Raw genomic sequence first — 20,511 nt, 5'->3', positions numbered from 1 at the left:
TAATTTTAATAAGACTGTTTCATTAATTGCCGTTTTAATATACCTTCATCGTTGAAAGCTGGCATTTTGAAAACTTGATCTTTGACCTCTGTATGACCTCCTTAATGACCTTATATGAATTTTAAAATATTTAAAATATGTTAAGAATGTCATAAGGATCATTGCATTTAAATTTCAGCTCAATTGAAACATTTTGAAAACTTGACCTTTGACCCCTATTGCCACTTAATGACCTTAAATGAATTTCAAAATATTTTCAACATGTTTAGAATGTCATAAGGATCATTGCATTTAAATTTCAGCTCAATTGGAGCATTTTGGAACACTTGACCTTTGACCCCTTTATGACCCCTTAATGACCTTAAATGAATTTTAAAATGTTTTTAGAATGTTTAGAATGTCATAAGGATCATTGCATTTAAATTTCCGCTCAATTGGAGCATTTTGAAAAACGTGACCTTTGACCCCTTTATGGCCCCTTAATGACCTTAAATAAATTTTAAAATATTTAAAATAGGTTCAGAATGTCATAAGGATCATTGCATTTAAATTTCAGCTCAATCGGAGCATTTTCGGTTAAAATGACCTTTTTTGACCCCTGTGACCTCTTGGATGACCTCTGACGTTAAACAACTCATGACTTTTGTAGCCAGCTACCCAATACTGCTTGTGACTGAGTTTGGTCAAAATCCGATCAAGGATGTGGAAGTAGTAGCAAATTGTGAGAAGAAGAAGAAAGAAAGAAAGAAGAAAGAAATGGCAAGAAAGAAATAAGTTAGGCTGCACGCCTAACTTAACGATTGAAAAGGACACTCACCTTGTTCAGAGGATAACGATCAAGTAAAAACGATTAAATCCAGTCGGGACTATGCACTGTTTCCCTTTAATACATATACACTCCTTTTGTTTTCATATATGACGCCAATATTTCCTCTTTCTTCCCGTCTCTGTGCTGTGTCGCTCTTAATTCAACACAAATTGATTTGCAAAGACGAACTGCTTGGAATAATATTTAGGGCTAAAATCCAAAAAGATAATTTGAAAAGGGTTTGACGAAAATATAATAAATTCGTATTCAGTAGAAACCTATAGCATTTGGCATTGTACAAAGAAAATGAAACAGGAGCAAATTTTAGCATAAGGCTAATAGCAACGAGTTTGTTTCCTGTTTTTTATTGCCTTTGATTTTATGTTTAGGCCTAAAAAAATTGTTTGATTGGCGTAACATAAAACAAATTTTAGGGTAGGTAGGTCGGGATTCTTTTTTTTTTTTCTTGGTTTGATAAGGCTTTGGAACTTTTTTCTTCTTTTTTAGATTTATTTATTTTTATTAATCTTTTTTAATTTTATTATTATTATTATTTTTTTTTTTTGGTCGGGCCCAATTTTAGGGTAGGTCGGGTTACGCCAATCAAACAATTTTTTAGGCCTTGGCCTTAGAGAAATGATATAATTATGGGAATGTATACTTCATTAATACAAATATTTAATGTCATAGAGCAGGGCATGTTATATATTGATTTACATAGGATTTACTGCTTTGTAAAACAAAAATGTACGAAACAAAAATCTGAAATCTATTAAAAGATTTTGGTGTTCATTTTTTTTGGTTGAACGTATAGTTGTTCAGGATTTATCAAATAAAAAATGCAGTAAAATTGCTCCAAAAATTCAATCCTGCGGCCTACGGGAAACAAATTGTTTGATTTTAAGAGCCAAAACCAATATTATATAAAATGAAACTTGTTCTAAGTTGAATGCGTAGTTAATGATCGCCTTTCTGTAATAATCTATGAATGTTTGAGTATTTGGTAATTAACAAACTTAAATAATCTAGTATACACAATGACTATCAACTATGTAAACCAGCCGCGAATCATAAAGATGGAGCAACATAACCCACGAGAACGGGATTCGGTTCCCGAACACGTGTTAATAAATGTCAACCTCTTACCTAAAGAAGATTTTCACAGCATCCCAGAATATGCCTACATCCAATGCTGTCACTATGGACCACAATGGCCTCATCCCAATGGCATAGTTTAATAACCTCAATTAAACACTGGTCATGCAAAATTGTGCCTCAAGTTGCAGAGTATGAGTTTTTGTACCCAAATTTTCAAAGGTCATTCAATGAATGTACAAATGTATTGGGGTTAAAGAACTGTGGCCTGATAGCTGAGCAAGTTGTGAATCCGAGTGTGTACAATGTACTGTACATGCCACTCAATGTGACTTTTATCATCCAAACCAAACCATGGCATATTTTACTCACTGAATAGATTCGTCAGGTTTGTTGGTAAACATTATAAAAAGATTCATTTTGAACAAAACCGAACTTTTACTCACTTGCCTATCATGGTCGGTAGGCATCATCAGAATGATGGTTGTTGATACTTAGTTCAGGTTGGACGTATTCCGACTGAAGAGGGCCTTGTCAGCCAGGAGAGGATTATAGTCACGTGTATGTTTGAAAGTTTATACGTGTAAAAGTTTGAGTTTGTTCAAAAGAAAGCTTTTATACCTTGATATATCTGTTATACACAATTTGCCGTAGAAGTGACGTAGTTAATCGGATTAACTACCATGCATAGCAATAGAGGAATACAATTTTGAATATATCGCCCTGCACTACAACGTTCACTCGGTACCTATGCATTGAACCATAGATGTCAAAGAACTGGGATAAAGACCTAATTCGTAATTCTATTGAATATTCATATTATGATGATCACTAGCACCTGTTAGAGTGCAATCTGCTTGTAGTGCAGGACGCTATTCAAAAATTGTATTCCTCTATTGCTATGGTAGTTAATCCGATTATGACGTCACTTATACAGCGAATTGCGCCAGAAAGGATAACATAATTATGTTCTTTAGTGTGAAAATAAGCAATTTGACACTCGAATAGATTCGTGCCTCTGGTGGAAATTACACTTTTGTTATGCTATAATGCTAAATTTACGTGCTGAAAGTCTACATACAAAAGAGAAGCTATGTTGATCTCCATATCTGAAAATGACAGCTCTTTATTGTTTAATTTTTAAATCTTACACTCCCTTATTGCTTTAGACCATGTTGCTATTAAATTACATTCACTAATTATTCATTAATAATAGTCAGTACTTTAAGAACCTACTTTTTCTGAGGACAATAACAGTTTTATTTCCTCGACGCCCTACATTAGAACTTTAAACCTTGAAACTAAAGCAACATGCATGGACTCTGGTTCAGGTACGGTGATTATTTAATCAGTGCTATATTTATAACAGGCTAAACAACCGATTTACTTTCTATGTCCCTGTTGATGTTATCTATTAGTTCAGGTTTCTAAGGTCATGCATGACGACTGAGTCTAAAGAAAAAGTATGAATTTCACTCTAAGAGAGAGCCTGTACAGTGATCACGCACAAAGAGTGAGAGTAAGGAGTATAAATTCAATTCAATGATTTACAGTTTAAAATAATATCTGAAAAGAGTGAACTAGCAGTGACATTAAAAAAAACAACAACACTCAAACACACACTCAAAAAACACAACAAAACAACAACAACAAAACCAATTTTGAGTGTCCACTGTAGGCACTCCATAAAAAGAGTGATTTGTTTTGTATTCAGAGAGTAATTTTACAAGCAGTATCTGATAATGATACCTTGTTGATCCAATATTGGTCGGGTTGACGTTACAAAGGGAAAATAACCTTACCAGTGTGCGCATAATGCAGTTCCCCTTCCTCGAGCTGGTTGCTATGCTGGTCAAATACACGTAGCTAATTTAGATACTGTCAGTATCTAAATTACAGATTCGTGTGAAATGTATTACTTTGTCTTAAATACACGGCCTTCGGCTGAACCACTCGCAGGCTATGTTAGTATATCTATGACAATGACAAAGGTACCAAAATCTGAATTTTGATGATTTTTACGATCGTCCGGATGAGCAAATCACTGAATGGGCCTTTAAAGAGTTTCCAAACAGGAGAAAACAAAGGGAAATATTTCCTTTCTTTGGCTGAATCTCAAAATATTTCCGACTTCTGACTGATTTTCATGATCACATCACATAATGTGATTGACCAAAATCAGTCTGAAGTCGGACATTATTCAATTTTCAGTTTCTTATGGGATTGCAAACAGCATTTGCAAAGCTACGTTAGGCAAAAATAACCATTGAATTTGGACAACCAGTTTCAAAGATGTGATCAGTCAAAGAGTTTCCAAAATAATGAGAAACATAATTAAATACTTCCTTTGTTTGGCTATATCTCAAAATCAATGTAACCGACTTCTGACTGGTTTTGCTTGATCACATCACATATATCTGAAGCAGATACTGCCTGTTTACTTGGGATTTAAGTACATAAAGTTCAAGGGTACACGATGTATTGTTGGTCGAAGCAGTCAAAAAATCGTTTTTGTTATCTAAATCTAAATCTAAAATGTTTTGCAAAAGTTCATTCTACAAATGAAAAGCTTATTTCAAAACCGTGTTAAGTCCACAACCCCATGTGTCTCATTTACTTGTGAGATACAATCATAATTACTTTGACAAGTTTGACATTAGCAACAATGAGTTGTACCATCAACAAGCTATTATTTACCATAACAATATGCAGACTATTGTTCTCATTTGGGAGACAAAAGCCTCATACAGTATTGTTACTGTGCGTCCATCCACTGTTTGCTTTGTAATGGTGCATCCAACTGAAATTATAATACCTAGCATCACAACACATTGCAATATCGCACAGGGAAATCAGAAACATGGGATAGTGGACTTAACACGGTTTGGAAATAAGCTCTTCAAATCATATACTTTGAAACCATACTTGACTTATTGTTGTTAATGAGTTATGTACGTTTTACAAAAGTGTTGTTGTTTCGGGACCTACAAACGTATATCTGTGCTATCTGAATTCTTCTACACACTCGCTGTGAAATGATCAATGTAATTTTTGTCAAAGCTCACTACTATTAGCAAGATGCTGTGAAATACTGAATCGCAACAGTTTAAAATAGTTGCTAACCTTAAGTATAAAACTGCATTCCATGAAGTATATGGTATTTGTAATATCTTTGCTTCCGAATTAAAAGGCAGTTTCATTAAAGTATACACTGCGTGGTGGTTTCTTGGGATGACAGTGTAATAATACAGTATTCACATCTTCCTAAATTGTCTTTTAACATCTCACCAAAAGCATCAATTATTGTCAATTTAAGGGTAGACGAGGTATTGTTGGTCGAAGCAACCTAAAATCGATTTTCATTATCTAGATCAATATATTATTGAAAATTAACACCTTGATGTTTTGCAAAAGTTCTTTCTACAAATCGTATACTCTGCAAAATTGCTTAATTTATTGTTGTTAATTAGTTATGTACGTTTTACAAAAGTGTTGTTGTTTCAGCCCTCTTCACAACGTAACTCAAGAACCGCAGCACCTATAAAGTATATCTGTGATATTTTAATTCTTCTATACGCTCGCTATGAATTGAGCAATGCAATTTTTGCCAAAGCTCACTACCATTCGTAAGATGCCGTGAACTACCAAATCACAACAGTTTAAAATAATTAATAACCTTAAGTCCTATACTTTGTCTACTTTCTTTACATGTACACTTTATACCAGACAGGTCAATTAAATCACTCTTAATGTGGGTCTACTTTTCAGCGTAGTGGTAGAAGCCTAACAATTCCCGGCGATTACGACCTGATCAAACTATAGTTGCATTAGTATTTGACATGTGTTTATTATCCATAAAACCCCATATTCAAAAGTTTTGATATCTACAACAACAAGGAAGAGAGATGATCAGCATGATCAGTGGTGCAGAGAAGGAAACAAAATCAAGTTATTTTTGTTTCATTTTTTCCAAAAAGTTTCATATCTTTGTCAAGAGCAACAAGGAAGAGAAATTTGAACAGACAAGGAAACATCTAAAATCATGTGATTTTTTGTTTCAATTTTCATACACGAGAAAACATTCCATGTACTGATTTCTAGTGAAACCAACTTTTATTTTTATTCCATAACAGCTTCAATGAGTCCAAAAAGAATTTAAAATTAAACACTTTAAGAAACCGCTGTCGTACTAATTTACGAATGTTGTTCTTAACCCCATGAGAACTACCTGCCGATTGGCCAAAAAGAAGTTTTCATAATGAATTGGCCAATCAGCAACATTGTTAGAATGATTTCACCACACAAAAAATTGGGGGTGAATTATTTGCAAAGCTCCATTCTGATTGGTGATTAAAGCGAAAATATCATGTAATTGACCAGTCAGTGGCAATGTTAGATCGGCAGGTAGTGCTCAGTGGGTTAACATTTTCTGAACCTCCCCATACAAACTTAAAACAAAACACATCATATACTTTATTTACATCATTGCGGTAAATCTATTATTGTACTTTTCCATAAAACTGTATATTTTTTCATATACTAGTCCAAGTTAAACACACTTACGTGCAGACGTTTCGATAGCTACCAGCTATCTTTCTCAATTCTACTGTTGATGTGATGATCGCTGAACAACTGTTGTTGATCGCTGCTTGGCAACGGACGATTTCTCCATCAACAGGTCGTCATCGATGTGACTTAGGTTGTACTAGCCCTCGTCTCGGTTCATTGTTGGATTGTTGAAATAGCGAGTGACAAATACACAAGATGGATAAAGGAGACCATCACCATCGGAAAGCAAGGAACAACAATGAACCGAGACGAGGGCCAGTACAACAGTAGCATTGAGAGGTTTCTCTTTGATCAAGCTCCTATTGACTTTTCTATTGAGTCCATTTTTGGTTCCCGATTTGCAGGCAACTCTTCAATATTAATTGACGGGTTAACTACTACTGATAATAATTTGACGCTATTGTTTAGTTCAAATTTCCAATTAATATCACCAACGATTTTATTTCCAACATTTGCTTGCGCCAATACAACTGCGTCACTTTTTGTTGCAGTTGCAAACCTGAAATTTCTGTTAAACGGTCAAGAATTTATATAACACTTACTATTGACTTTTAATCCCTCACAAATATTGTAGTGTCGTCGGCAAATTGAGTTATCTTAACTTCACACGCCATAGTTTTCAAAAAAATTGTTAGATGCCTTTGTTGGATACCGGCTACTAAGTGATATCGATAGTCAACATTTCGAAACCAGGGTGCACACAATTGCAAATGTACCGACGGCCTTATATTGTTAGTAATATCATATGTTTTAAAAAGGGTTTCCTCCAAATCAAAATTAACAGACTCCAAACACTTATTCTTATAATACTACAATTTTGGGCAATTTTGCATCAATATGATTTATATTATTTGTTCACAACTTCACATGACTACGTTATCAAAACTAAGCTTCATCAGCGAATTTTTTTTCTGGCATTCATGTGGCGATATGTACCGACAGTCCGTAGGTGCCATGGGATGAGTACAACTCCCTGCCAGAAAACAATGTCCCTTATTTGTTATTTTTTATACTAACGTTTCTGAATAATTTTGAGACCAATCTGCACAGTATCGACACTTAAGCTTGAGATTCATCTTCATGTTCTACAAAGCGCTCCTCGCTAGTGTGATCACGCTCGGAGTATCCACTCACGTCGGAAATGTTTGGTAGAGATATCCAGGAAACATCTTGTTGATTTTGAGCTCCTTGCGCCCTCAATTTCAGTGCGTTTTGCTTTACCCGCCATGTTCCATGTGTTTGCCTGCAAGGTTGCCATAACAACATGGTTAGTTAGATTCCGAAGAAACTTCTTTTGTTATCGATAAATGTAAATGATTAATCATTTCAAACACATAATAGTATATACATGGGGATTGTGAGGTGTTTGTATTAGTCAAGCTTTCAAAGGTCACGTAAACATAATGATTACGCAGTGGCGTACCCAGGTCTCTCCTACCCGGGGCTGGAGAAAAGGTGAATTTTGCCGCCCGCTTCATCAGCCCGAAGAAAAGGTTGGCCCAACTTTTTTTTCAATGGTTTGAAAAAGTGAAGAGGTAAAAAAAGGATAATAGGCGCCAACAAGCTAAAAACAAAAACAAAATTGTAGAGTTACATTTGTTTCACAATTTCAAACATTTTTGATAATTTTCAGCCTTTTTTCTTTAATAATTTTTTTTGTCGCCCCTTCTTCTTCTTCTGATGCCCTGTTATATTCACCACCCCTTCACTTTACCTGGGGAAGCTCGCGCCCCTAAAGCTTCCCCAGTATGTTACGGTTCTTACTCCAAACCTCTTTGGTGCAAAAAAACACGCTTTCCATCCTCAAACAAACAGGAAGCCCTCGACACGGGTCAAAGTTCAAAATAGCTTAAATTTTGTTTTCGTATACCAAAGCAGAGGCATAGCGTCGGGATTGATATTGAGGGGCACTTAGTCTATGTTTGACTCTGATTGGGGAGAAAGTGATTGACGGGTCCCATGCCAATATGACGTCATGAAGATTGACTTACCCGCAGCATACTGTTCCCGAGTTATCATGGTTATATGTACATAGGAAAGGTCAAAAGTAAAATCAAGTTCAAGTTTCAAGTTCAAGTTTATTCATCAATCAATAACATATACATCATAGACAATATTAACATTGAGTACAGTAATTCATTAAATATATTAATAAGAAATAATTAATTAAAGTAAATTGCAAGAATATGAACGAAATCATGTATTAACAATAATTTGTAATAATTAATATAATTTGAATACACAAGCAATGTATTATATAATATTACAGTTCATGATGTAAGGTAATATATAAGCAATAATAATATATAAATATGATTATATTAGAATACAGGCATACAATTTACTTGCATAGTTGAATACATAAGCTAGGCAATGTATATAATATTACAGTTTATGATGTGAATTAGTATACATGATAAATTAATATAATAATGCTTAGCTATACAGGCATACAATTTACAATACAAATAATTTATCTCATGCAATGATTGAAATGATAAATACGGTATTGACTGACGAGGACCCTGCTAAACGCATAGCGTGGAGGTTATTATTTAATTATTATTTAACCTCATTATTTAATTACATACAATTTAACATACAAACAAACAAATTATGATAAAGGGTCGTGCGCTTAAACAAAATGTCCAGATGTTTAAAAAATACTCGCCATGCAAAATCATCTCTGGTGACTTGGGTGAAAAATCAGTAAAATAATTAAATGTCCAAAGCTAATGTTAAATACGGCGTCCGCCTGATGTTTTTTACAGGACCAAAACATACCTGCGCCATACAGCAGCCATGCAAAAATACTCGCCATGCAAAATCATCTCGGGTGACTTGTTAGATAAGTTTAATTCCATAGGGATACTATTTACCTAGCTATTTACGAAAACGGCAATTATATTATTTTAACAGGTCCGATCATTAGGCGGAAGCGTCATATTTAGCGTTAGCTTTGGATATTTAATTATTTTCTTTATTTAATTAAACGTCCAAAGCTAATGTTAAATAAGGCGTCCGCCTAATGTTTTGTACAAAAACATACCTGCGCCATACAGCAGCCAATACAAACACTATTACTATGATTGCCACAAAGAGAATAGCTACCAAAACACTGAGAACAACTATAGCTGATTTCCACGAATGATGAATGTAGATATTGTGAATGTTATTCATCATAGGAAGAGTTTGTGAGTAAGACAATGATGGCGATGTTTTGGTCTGACCTATCGGTATCCCTAATCCTGACATCGACCTCATTCCTTGTCCGTGATTCACTGCAACATTAGTAGAAGAAGAATGCTAATGTTTCGTGACAAAATCTTGGAACATAGGTTTGAAAGTGTTTTTGGCATGACTGAAAGGTACTGAACATATTTGGCTTAGGCTGTCCTCTTCAAAGTGTCAGGCATTTTAGGTAGGGGTCAATTAAGGTCAAACAAGGTTCCAAATTTAAATGATCCCAATTCTTTTGAAAAGTATACCAAATTACTCCCTGGTCATAAGGAATCCAAAAAGGTATAGTTTGCTCTACATGTGACCTTTCGTTACGGAGTTTTAGTCAGAAACGTGACAAAGGTCAACGCACTTTGGGCTAGGTGCATTTTTACTAAAACGGTTAAGATTACCCAATGTCAATGATTTTGGTCTCTAGATATGTTTTCTGACATGATAAATTCAACTGAACAACTAAAAAAATCTTAATGGTCGCCTTGACCACCAAAATGCATAAGATCGGTTATTTTGAAATACAAGGTCAAAGCTACCACGGGGGGCAATGGCTTTTGTCACTTCCGTTGTGGAGGGGTGTAGATAAAACTTAACATCTGACCACTTCCTTTGTCATACAAATTAGATAACCATGATAAAGGTAAATTAGCTTACACAATTATTATTAATCTTACTACTACAACTACAAAGCTTCTCATTTTTTCGTTTTTGTAATAATTTAATTGTTCTATTATTTTAAAGAAAGACGCAATTTCCAATTTGATTGAATGAACTTGTTCCCCACTCTCCTATTGTGAAGTTACATGTCCCATGGAAAACATCTGTCAGCCATAAAGCCATAATGTACGATTTCCATCAAATTTATTTATTCTGTACCCCCAAATAGTGCTGAAATAATATTAGTAATAACTGGCGGGAAGGGTTCCTCTCCATTTTAAACTCAAATAACAACGCAAACTGAAAGAAACCCTATTACATGTAGCTATTTTGGCCGCTTAACATGCAGTTCTATGGCGGACTAAAGTCATAATATGACTTTAATGTCAAAATTCGCTCTGTTGACCAACAAACATAACAAATTTGGCTGGTTCCTGTGTAAGTTGGGCTATGTGTAAACATTACTAATATGCAAAGAAATCAGGTTCGAAAAAAAAATAAACCTATTTCATAATAAGATCATTTATATATCCATTATGACTTCAAGAAACACCTGAATATCCCTACCTGTGTATGCAGGCGACACATCTAACATCTCCTCGGTTGCCAAGTTTGTATTAGCAGTTTCTTCATCTATTAGGAAACATACATTTCCAATTAGTATTAACATCCATAGACATAGAGTGCGTTGAATCTGATTGCAAATAACATTATATAATCATTCACATAAAATACACTACACTATTTAAAAAACAAAACAAAAGCAAGTTGCTTTACCAGTTGAACTGAACAAGTGCAGATAGATTCATAATAATAATCATGACAAGGGTCATTTTTCATTTACCTGTGTATGTTGGCGACACTTCTAATACCTCCTCGGTTGCCAAGTTTGTTTTTGCCGTTAATTCATCTAAAAGACACATACATGTTTAATTATCTACTAAGTTATACATATGATTGCTAATGACATTAAACATCAAGTATACGACACGTTCTAGCAAAAGCTGTAGAATAATAGAAAAAACATTAAATAACACCAACAACGTTATTTATTTAAGCTAAGATGACAAAATGTAAGTGCGCCCTCACTAAGTTGGAAAGTCTTAGCAATGTACAAAATATAGTCAAAAATCCCTTGACTATAATTTTGAAAGATACTCAGGGAGTTTTCAACATACCGGTGTATGTAAGCGGCACATCTAATAGCTCATCAGTTGCCAAGTTTGTTTTCGTAGTTCCTTCAACTAAAAGGAGAAACATGTTTTTTTAAATATTAGTTACACTCATATTATAGAATTATAGAATATGGCTTTGACTGAATGGGATTGATTACAGCATTTTATAATAAAATATGTGGCTACTCCCTATTCCAGAAAAATACAGCACTAATTTTTATGGATTAAAAATATTATACTGTTTTGCAAGTTTTAATGTATATTACATCGAAGCTTCGCATAGTACGCTATATAAATGGCATTTTATCTATCTTATATTTTATCTCTCATAATGGAGGTATCTGTGTTGTGGCTGTACTAAAAATAACTTAATACAAAACAAAATTAAGAAATAAAACAGAAATAACACACTAACATTGTATATTTAAGTAAGAAATGGCGTCCACGTTATCTGCCCATTCCATTCCGTTTACTTCACATTTCAGTTCTCCACCATTGAACTCTTTGCTGTTGATATATTGCAAAGTACTGATTGTATCAAATCTAGCAGTGTCATCAGGATTTGTTGTAGCATTCTGTGACACACCATTAGTGATCCTTGTGAAATTTCCTCCCTTAATGCGATGATACCACCAAATATCGGTCTCTGGTCGGGAACCAATAGATGTGCAAACTATATCTGATGATTCTCCTTCTAATGCCGTCACCACCATAACATCGATGCCATTATGTGTCATTCTGAAGCTCGTGGGAGGAACTTTATATGAAAAGTGAAATGTTAAATTAGATGATAATTTAAAGATATAGTCTCATTTGATGCTAAGAGATAACACACTGGTGATGACGATATTTTCGTCTGTGAACACGCTCTGTTGTGACGTCCGTTTGAGGATACTCACTTCATATGGTTGAGATTATTGTTTTAATTGTTTAATGAACACATAGTAATGTTTCTAAAGTATCACTATAGAGCCGTTCCAATATATCCCTGGACCTTACGGGTCTTTTGCTCAGGAATATAAATATAACACATTACGCGGAGGTGCTGTATTTCGCGTTAGGTTTGGATATTTAGTTATTTTTATTATTTCCCAGCTGGGTGGAAAATAAGGAAAATAATTAAATATCCAAACCTAACGTTAAATACGGCACTTTCACCTAATGCACCATTCGTGATTTTGAACCCAGCAGTTAACTGTTGTCAAGCTAAAAACAGGATGGACTTAATTGCAATTCTGGGTAAAAACCACATGTGCCTGCTAACGGTCAAAAAATTTTTATTGCATGAGGTGAAAGGGCTTTGGTAGTAGGTTACAAAAAGTCACATCAAAAATTCCTCCGGAGCTTGTTGCCGTAGCAACGGCAGTTTTTATGATTTTCGTGATTTTTGCTTATTTTGGGGTGAAAATAAGGAAAATATGTACTTTTCTGAATTGCTCCTGACTTTAAATGTGAGGTCACATTAAAAAAGTAACCTTACCACCATAAAGTATTGTCTTTGTGCTTTCCCCAGATGCAAAAATATTTCAATAATATTTCCCCATGTGCAATTTTAGGGCTGGGCAACATTGCCAATTTAGCACTTTTGAAAAAATGCAATTTTTACCCTATCTTTGTTGGTACTTGGGCAGACATTGCCCCTTCCAAATTTGGTAAAAAATCTCTGGGGCTATTTGACCTGTAAAGCCAGTGTTGCCAGAAAGTTTGATAATTTTCAAAAAATGCATTTTTCAAAATAATGCATTTCCTACATATTTACTCATGTAACCTTTAATACCACCAACTTAATTGAAATATTTGCACACTTTGCACACATGATTAGACACACACTGCAACGGAAGCAACACTTTGAGGCTGGGTTCAAGTCCTGTCCTGCAAAAAAACCGGTATTGCCAGAAAATCATATTTTATTAATCCAAATTTCCAATTTGTGCATTTTACAATTATTTATTCAATTAATTTTATAGTATCAATGTTAGTTGAATATAATGTGCATTTAAACATCATCTGATACAATACAGGTTCAGACACATGGGCGAGTTTCTCGACAGGTGGCTTAGTAAGCCTTAGGCTTGGCGACCTAGAGGATACTAAGCCTGCTTTTGACCCACAATAGTAATTTTTACATAGAAAATTTTTTGGAAAATGATATATGCACCATAAAAAAGTGTATCAGCTTACTAAGATGGACGTTTGGGTCAAAAAAAAGTAAATCACAATATTTTTCTGTGACCTTTTTTTACCTATGACCTCTTGGAATTCATAAGTAGGCCTAAAATGCAGGTTTTTAATGATTTTGGTCATTTTGGGCAAAAATGGACCCTTTTAACCACCATCACAAACAGGTTTTGAAACTTAGGCAATGATGGTATTGCCAGATTATATGACAATTAATTTACCCACAGGCTTCCCCGTAATTTTTGAGTTCGTGAAACATGCGTGCATTTGTTTGAAAACGTAGCCATGTAAAATTAATGATACGCACAATAATATAAACTTCAAACTCCCATCGGGGCATCAATATTGACATTTGCATTATTTGACACCCTTATTGAATTTCTCTCCTAAATTAAGACATCCGTTCTGATACCATCAATTTGACTTCTACTTTTACGTTGATACAGGACCTGTTGAAGATATACTTGTCCAGGGTGGAAAGGTAACATCACATCGAAACAACCGTGCAGACAATATTTACCATGTTTACAATGCAAATAATAATCCAACTGGTGAAGAAGCTAGTGGGTCATGATAGGCTGTTGCAATTAAAACACTCCCTATTTTCCCTATTTCCCCTTATTTCTAACACAATCCTCAAGATAATTTTCTATCTGTATGTGTAGGCCTATATGCTATCAATTTGGTTAAAAATTGTCATTCCAAAAGTATCATGGTATGATCATTCGGTGGAAGGGGGAGCAGTTTCATATCCCCGCCAAGACCCCGGCGCGGATTTGGGGGAGGGGCAGTGGGCCCGGCCCCCTCATTCCGGCCGCCCCCCCAAAAAAAAAAAAAAAAGGAGCGAAGAGAAGAGAAAGGGGAAGGGGAAAAAGAGAAGAGAAAAGGGAGGAAAGGCGATTATTTTAGGCATTGCTTGAAGGCGGGTCCTTGTCCTAAACGCATGTGAAAATTACTGCGGGCCCGCCAATATGCAGGGCCCGAGTGGGACGGGAGGGCCACTCCATTTCGTACATTTTTCTCTATTTTTCTCAAATCCCCCTCTGACTGCCCTGGATCCGCCACTGCCAAGGCCATATCATTTCACATTTCAGGTGGGATAGACCTAAGGGGGGCAGCTATGGCCAGCTATGGCTGCCATTGAGGTGTAGGAATGCATGAAATTGGATTCATCTACAATATATAGCCTCGATTCTTTGTTAGCCTTGTGTGCCATGTTTCGCTAAAAATTGTGTAGATGTAGTCTACGAAAGCCTGTTGAGTCAGGTTTAAAACTCATCATTCTCATAATAGATTACACAAAATATCTGATATATTTACAGGCTAGATCACACAAATTATGTCTGGAAAATGTACTTAAACCATTGCTATGACGTCTATTCATTACTGAAGATTATTTTCTACGAATGAACACTTGACACGTTTCTATGCAAGAATCCAGTTTTAGAGTGTATTGTTAGTATAAAGCAATGGTTTAAATCAGCGAATACACTTGAAACTGTTATTCCTTGATACGAGTTCACTCGGCTATGCCTTGTGGATTCGTAATCAAGAATCAGCAGTTTCGTGTATTCTCATTAACAGGATTATCATAAAGCCTAAAATATTGTTTGATTGGCATAACATTTTAAGCTATTAGGAGAATTCAAAGAGATGCCAGTTTACAAGGAAACGGCCTTTTACGCCCATTTTTTGCTAATTTTACTGGGAAATTAGCTCTATTTCACAGATATTTGCTTAAAAATGAGCATTAATCATGTTAATGGTCGTTGCCATGGAAACTGCATACTTGTTGAATTCTCTCAATAGCCTAAAATTAAAGAAGCCCTATTTATCAATAAAGTTAAGTGTAATTTAAAACTTTTGTAATGCAAAAAATTGCTAAAAATGGTAAAAAGGGTCCATTTTTACCCAAAATGAACAATATCATTGAAAACCGGCATTTTAGGCCTGCTTATGAATTACAAGAGGTCATAGGTCAAAATCATAGGTCACTTTTTTGATTTAACATCCATCTTAATAAACTGATACACTTTCCAAGATGCATTTGTCATATTTCAAAAAAATGTAAAAATTGTAAAATTACTATTTTGGGTCAAACTAGGCTTTAGCCTATAGTATCCTCAAGGTCGCCTAAGCCTAAGGCTTACTAAGCCACCTGTCGAGAAACTTGCCCATGTGTCTGAACATGTATTGTATCAGATGATGTTTAAATGCACATTATATTCAACTAACATTGATAGTATAAACTTAATACATAATATTGTAAAATGCACAAATTGGAAATTTGGATTAATGAAGTAAGATTTTTTGGCAATACCGGTTTTTGCAGGACAGGACTTGTCCCCAGCCGCAAAGTGTTGCTTCCGTTGCAGTGTGTGTCTAATCATGTGTGCAAAGTGTGCAAATATTTCAATTAAGTTGGTGGTATTAAAGGTTACATGAGTAAACATGTAGAAAAATGCATTATTTCGAAAAATGCATTTTTGAAAATTATCAAACTTTCTGGCAACACTGGCTTTACAGGTCAAATAGCCCCAGAGATTTTTTACCAAATTTGAAAGGGGCAATGTCTGCTCAAGTACCATCAAAGAGGAAATAATTCTGGGTGCTCAAGCAAAATTAGTTTTCAGACTTCAAAGATAGGGTAAAAATTGCATTTTTTCAAAAGTGCTTAATTGGCAATGTTGCCCAGCCCTAAAATTGCACATGGAGAAATATTATTGAAATATTTCTTGCATCTGGGGAAAGCACAAAAATAATACTTTATGGTGGTAAGGTTGCTTTTTTAATGTGACCTCAAATTTAAAGTCAGGAGCAATTCAGAAAAGTACATATTTTCCCTTATTTTCACCCCAAAATAAGCAAAAATCACGAAAATCATAAAAACTGCCGTTGCTACGGCAACAAGCTCCGGAGGAATTTTTGATGTGACTTTTTGTAACCTACTACCAAAGCCCTTTCACCTCATGCAATAAAAATTTTTGACCGTTAGCAGGCACATGTGGTTTTTACCCAGAATTGCAATTAATGGTCTTAGTAAATTTGTTGTGGTTGTGAAAATGTGACAATGATTAGCTTCTTTGATATGGTGCATCAAACACTTTGAAAGCATAATGATGTATTCGATAACTAAGTTATAAAATACTTATTAATACTTATTTATTCTATAAAGGAAGCTATCAAAAGAGGGAAATTATCGTATGAGAGAGTAAGAATTCGAAAATAGTGCATTATGTGCTGTACTTACAAGAAACAGAAACGTGTACACCCCGAGTTTCCGGAGGAGTGACCTTTATATTCTGACACGTGTAGTTACCCTCGTCCATCAAAGTAACACGGCGGATCGTCAAAATATACCGTGTGTGATTGCCAGTAGGGCTGTCTCGTTTAGTGATTCCATATTTATCCGCATCTTGTAGTAAATTATCGTTATATGTTAAAGGGATTGATGAGCGATCCCACAATGCACTGCCATCTTCACCATTCATACCCTTGTTGACGGTGCAAATCAGTGATATGGAAGAACCGCTGTTTACAGCCAGCTGTAAATAAAGTGGTACATGTATTAAAGTAACATTCAGATGTCCGTCGAGGACCAAACAAATCAGTGTCGTTTTTTGAAGTCGTTTAAAAATGTGATAAATCGAGAAGCATATCATCAAACCATCCTTTTTTCGGAAATGTCGATAAAACTGAAGTGTTACGTCCGCGTGCAGAGGATGATTTAAGGAAGCCCCATCATGCACTGCAAACGTGTTATCACTAGAGTTTCAACTGCCACTTTACTTTTCAAATCCCATTGAATTCTGTGCAAAAGATGTTGTTTAAGAATTGTGCGTGTGTCATTATTACTTGGTCGATTTCAGAACAAAAGTGATGTATGCATAAAGGATAATTCACACCTTCTGTAGATAACATAAAATATGAAATCGATCAGCATCTTCACAACGTTTTTTATGTAAATATAACTGTACAAATTCAAATTTAACCATGCACTTCTATGCAGCATAGCAAAGTAGTGGTGTCATGTTCACACTGCTCGCTTGCTGCACGATAAACACAGTGGGGTGGTGGGTAGTACTTAAATCATCCTCTGGTCCGCGTGTGAGACGAACTTCAATCTCTTAAGGTTTGGCATGAGCTGCGTGTCTACACACACTGGCCCAAAGTATTACAACATCGCTGAAAAGGATGATTTCGATAAACTGTAATTTAAACATTCATCCAAAATCCTAAAATCCTGTCGAATTCCCATTACGTAATGCAATGTTTTTGTATGAAATAAGTAAGATCAAGCTAAAGTTTGTTCGGTTTATATAAGGCGTAAAAAATAAGACTCATAACACCGTTGGGTACAGTACTTACGCTAGTTGAGCGTTGCGTTATGCGTGACCGGCGCACGCTTATATGAATTAACCCGAGCGTGAGTTGGGAGTTTATTGACTCGCGCAGTAAGAAAAGCCGAATAATTTCCGCCTAATTAATAAAAGCCGAACAAACTTTAATTGACGGAATGACAGGGGTCACATGTACTGACAACAAAACTGAAATTCACAAAATGTCCAGATGCCTTTTACAATGATTGCCTAATGGTTGTATTGGTTTCTGGAAGGTACCAGGACAAAGGTTAGCTAATAAAATATGTATAAAGAATATATACTAGTATATAAGGATGACATTATTACACCCTTTTACACAATTTTACAATAGATTGGTCTTATGATGCACGTCTGTACAGCCGCCTATGTCAGTAATATAGTTGCTCAAACTCGAAACACTCGTGTAGAGGTATGTTTGTAGATGAAATTCTACGGTATAGTATTGACTAGTATGATACCGTTGAACTTGTAGTTCTGAAGCCTGCAAAAGGTGTTGGGCAGGCGCGACAACAAGGGCAGGGGTAACCAACTGGGCTATTGAAAGCATACATAGAGCCTAAAAGTATCCCCATTTCACAGGTTTCTTGGTTCAAATGATAAGTACTAACATACCTGACCGTTTGTGATGCTGCCGGAAGTGGTCGTAATATATGTAGTACAAAAGCATACTAAGAAAGAGAGTGTGATAAATGCGGACTTTGTTAAAACAATATTTTAAGATTTAATCGTGGAATTGCTGACCAGCATGAGACATGACCATCCTCATAAACCATTTAACATAATGCCATTAACCGTACATATAAAATACAATAGATTGGTCTTATTTGATTATGCGTGTATAGGTAATTTATTTGCGCAAACTCCATAAGTTATAATTTTGTCGATGGATGGCACTTGGATTAATTTATTAATTCATCAATGACACTCTATATGCTTGTTGACGAGGTTTTACGGTATACATGCTCATAACAAGTCTTTGAGCATTCTAAAATAGTATTAAATATAATCTATCTGTAGTTAATAAAATGTTGAAAGAATGGATTGTCTGCTGTTTCTTTCTTTCTTTATTTTTCACTTTTCGATGGTGATTTTACCTGTTTCTATACTTGTGCAACATCAAGTATTATCATAGTTGGATAGCAAGGGTTGGTCATTTCCTGCCAAACGTGGGAATTACACAGGAATATCGGGAAAATTATATCTGGTCAAATACTGCAATAATTTATATTTTAGAAATATGTTTTGCTCATGGTTTATTTTGAATTACTAACAAATTGCTATAATGTCTTATTAAAATAAATGTCAACATGTTTCAGAAAACGCTAAAGCAGGTAATCATGCCCCTCGAATCTGTTAGTGATGTGTGTCACTATAAAAACATTATTTTACTACCAAAAAAACCCGTTTAAGACCTAACATAAGATAACATACAGGAAATGTACATCAAAAAAATCAATAAAATTGTATTACCATTTCCTTTTAAAATGTCTTTAAAATTACACCTAGTAAATAATTTGTTCTTAGTTTCGAGCAAGATCAACATAAATTATCCACACAGTAACGTATTATTTACCTCCTTGCGACACAGCCTTGCTCTGAGACGTTTGGGAATGGAAGTATTTGGATTAGCTTGATTGGTGCAATGATTTGTGGACTGGTTGGTTCGATACCCCCTGCAAGGCAACTTACCTGGTAAAGAAGTGACTAAGATGAAACAAAGAAGACAGTTGACAACCTCCATGCTTTTGACTGTCAGCACTGGGACCTTGCCCGGTGTTCCACGTGTGTAGAAAATTATGAGAAACACTGTTCAAATCAAAACCTAGGAGGAAAAGACAAAACTTAGTGTCAAAATGACAGGCACACCATTCAAAACTTAGTGTTAATTCAAGCATGTTTGTAAGGGAACTCTTATAGCTGAACATTTATTTTCCAGTTTATTACATTCGCCTCGAACAGAGGTGCGGAGAGGTGCGTATCGCAAATCTTATCCCTCATTATTATTTATATTTTTAAATTTATGGAACATGAATAGATATTCTATGGATTGGAAACAGAAAATTGGTAAACGTGAAAGCAGTTTGATACATGTACAAACAAAATCGGATATCAAAATGAAGATACAATAAATATACGTTCGTACTGTTTTACTTCCGTTTCTTTTTCTTCTAATCACAGGAGCAGGCTGTCGAATTCGGCATGGTACTGCGTAGATAGCTATTTACACTTTCAGAACGATTTTTATACATGTTTTATGCGATCAAATCGGCCGGTATAGTTGCTGATCATTTGGTGGTGCAGATGGCCAAAATATTTTTCACAGCAAGTCGTTGAATAGGCCTTTAAGTTAATCTTAGAAACATCTTTTTGCGCTCATTATTACAAAATGTTTGACATACAACCGTACATGTGT

General features: G+C 35.2%; 1 protein-coding gene across 1 annotated transcript; it reads right to left on the bottom strand.

Moving 5' to 3' along the window:
• Positions 1–7,297: 7,297 nt before the first annotated feature.
• On the bottom strand, positions 7,298–19,897 carry LOC140169097 (uncharacterized). Its single transcript, XM_072192369.1, has 9 exons — positions 19,788–19,897; positions 18,711–18,766; positions 16,967–17,261; positions 11,954–12,295; positions 11,542–11,607; positions 11,208–11,273; positions 10,931–10,996; positions 9,522–9,753; positions 7,298–7,715 (listed from the first exon to the last, which is right to left on the bottom strand). Exons 1-9 carry the CDS (start codon positions 19,837–19,839, stop codon positions 7,532–7,534), a joined length of 1,359 nt encoding a protein of 452 aa, XP_072048470.1. The 5' UTR covers positions 19,840–19,897; the 3' UTR covers positions 7,298–7,531.
• Between the last annotated feature and the right edge of the window lie 614 nt (positions 19,898–20,511).

Source organism: Amphiura filiformis, chromosome 14 (genome assembly GCF_039555335.1).
Source record: "Amphiura filiformis chromosome 14, Afil_fr2py, whole genome shotgun sequence".
Taxonomy (NCBI): Eukaryota; Metazoa; Echinodermata; class Ophiuroidea; order Amphilepidida; family Amphiuridae; genus Amphiura; species Amphiura filiformis.
The sequence above is the reverse complement of the archived record's forward strand: the minus strand, read 5'-3'. Positions and strand labels throughout refer to the sequence as shown.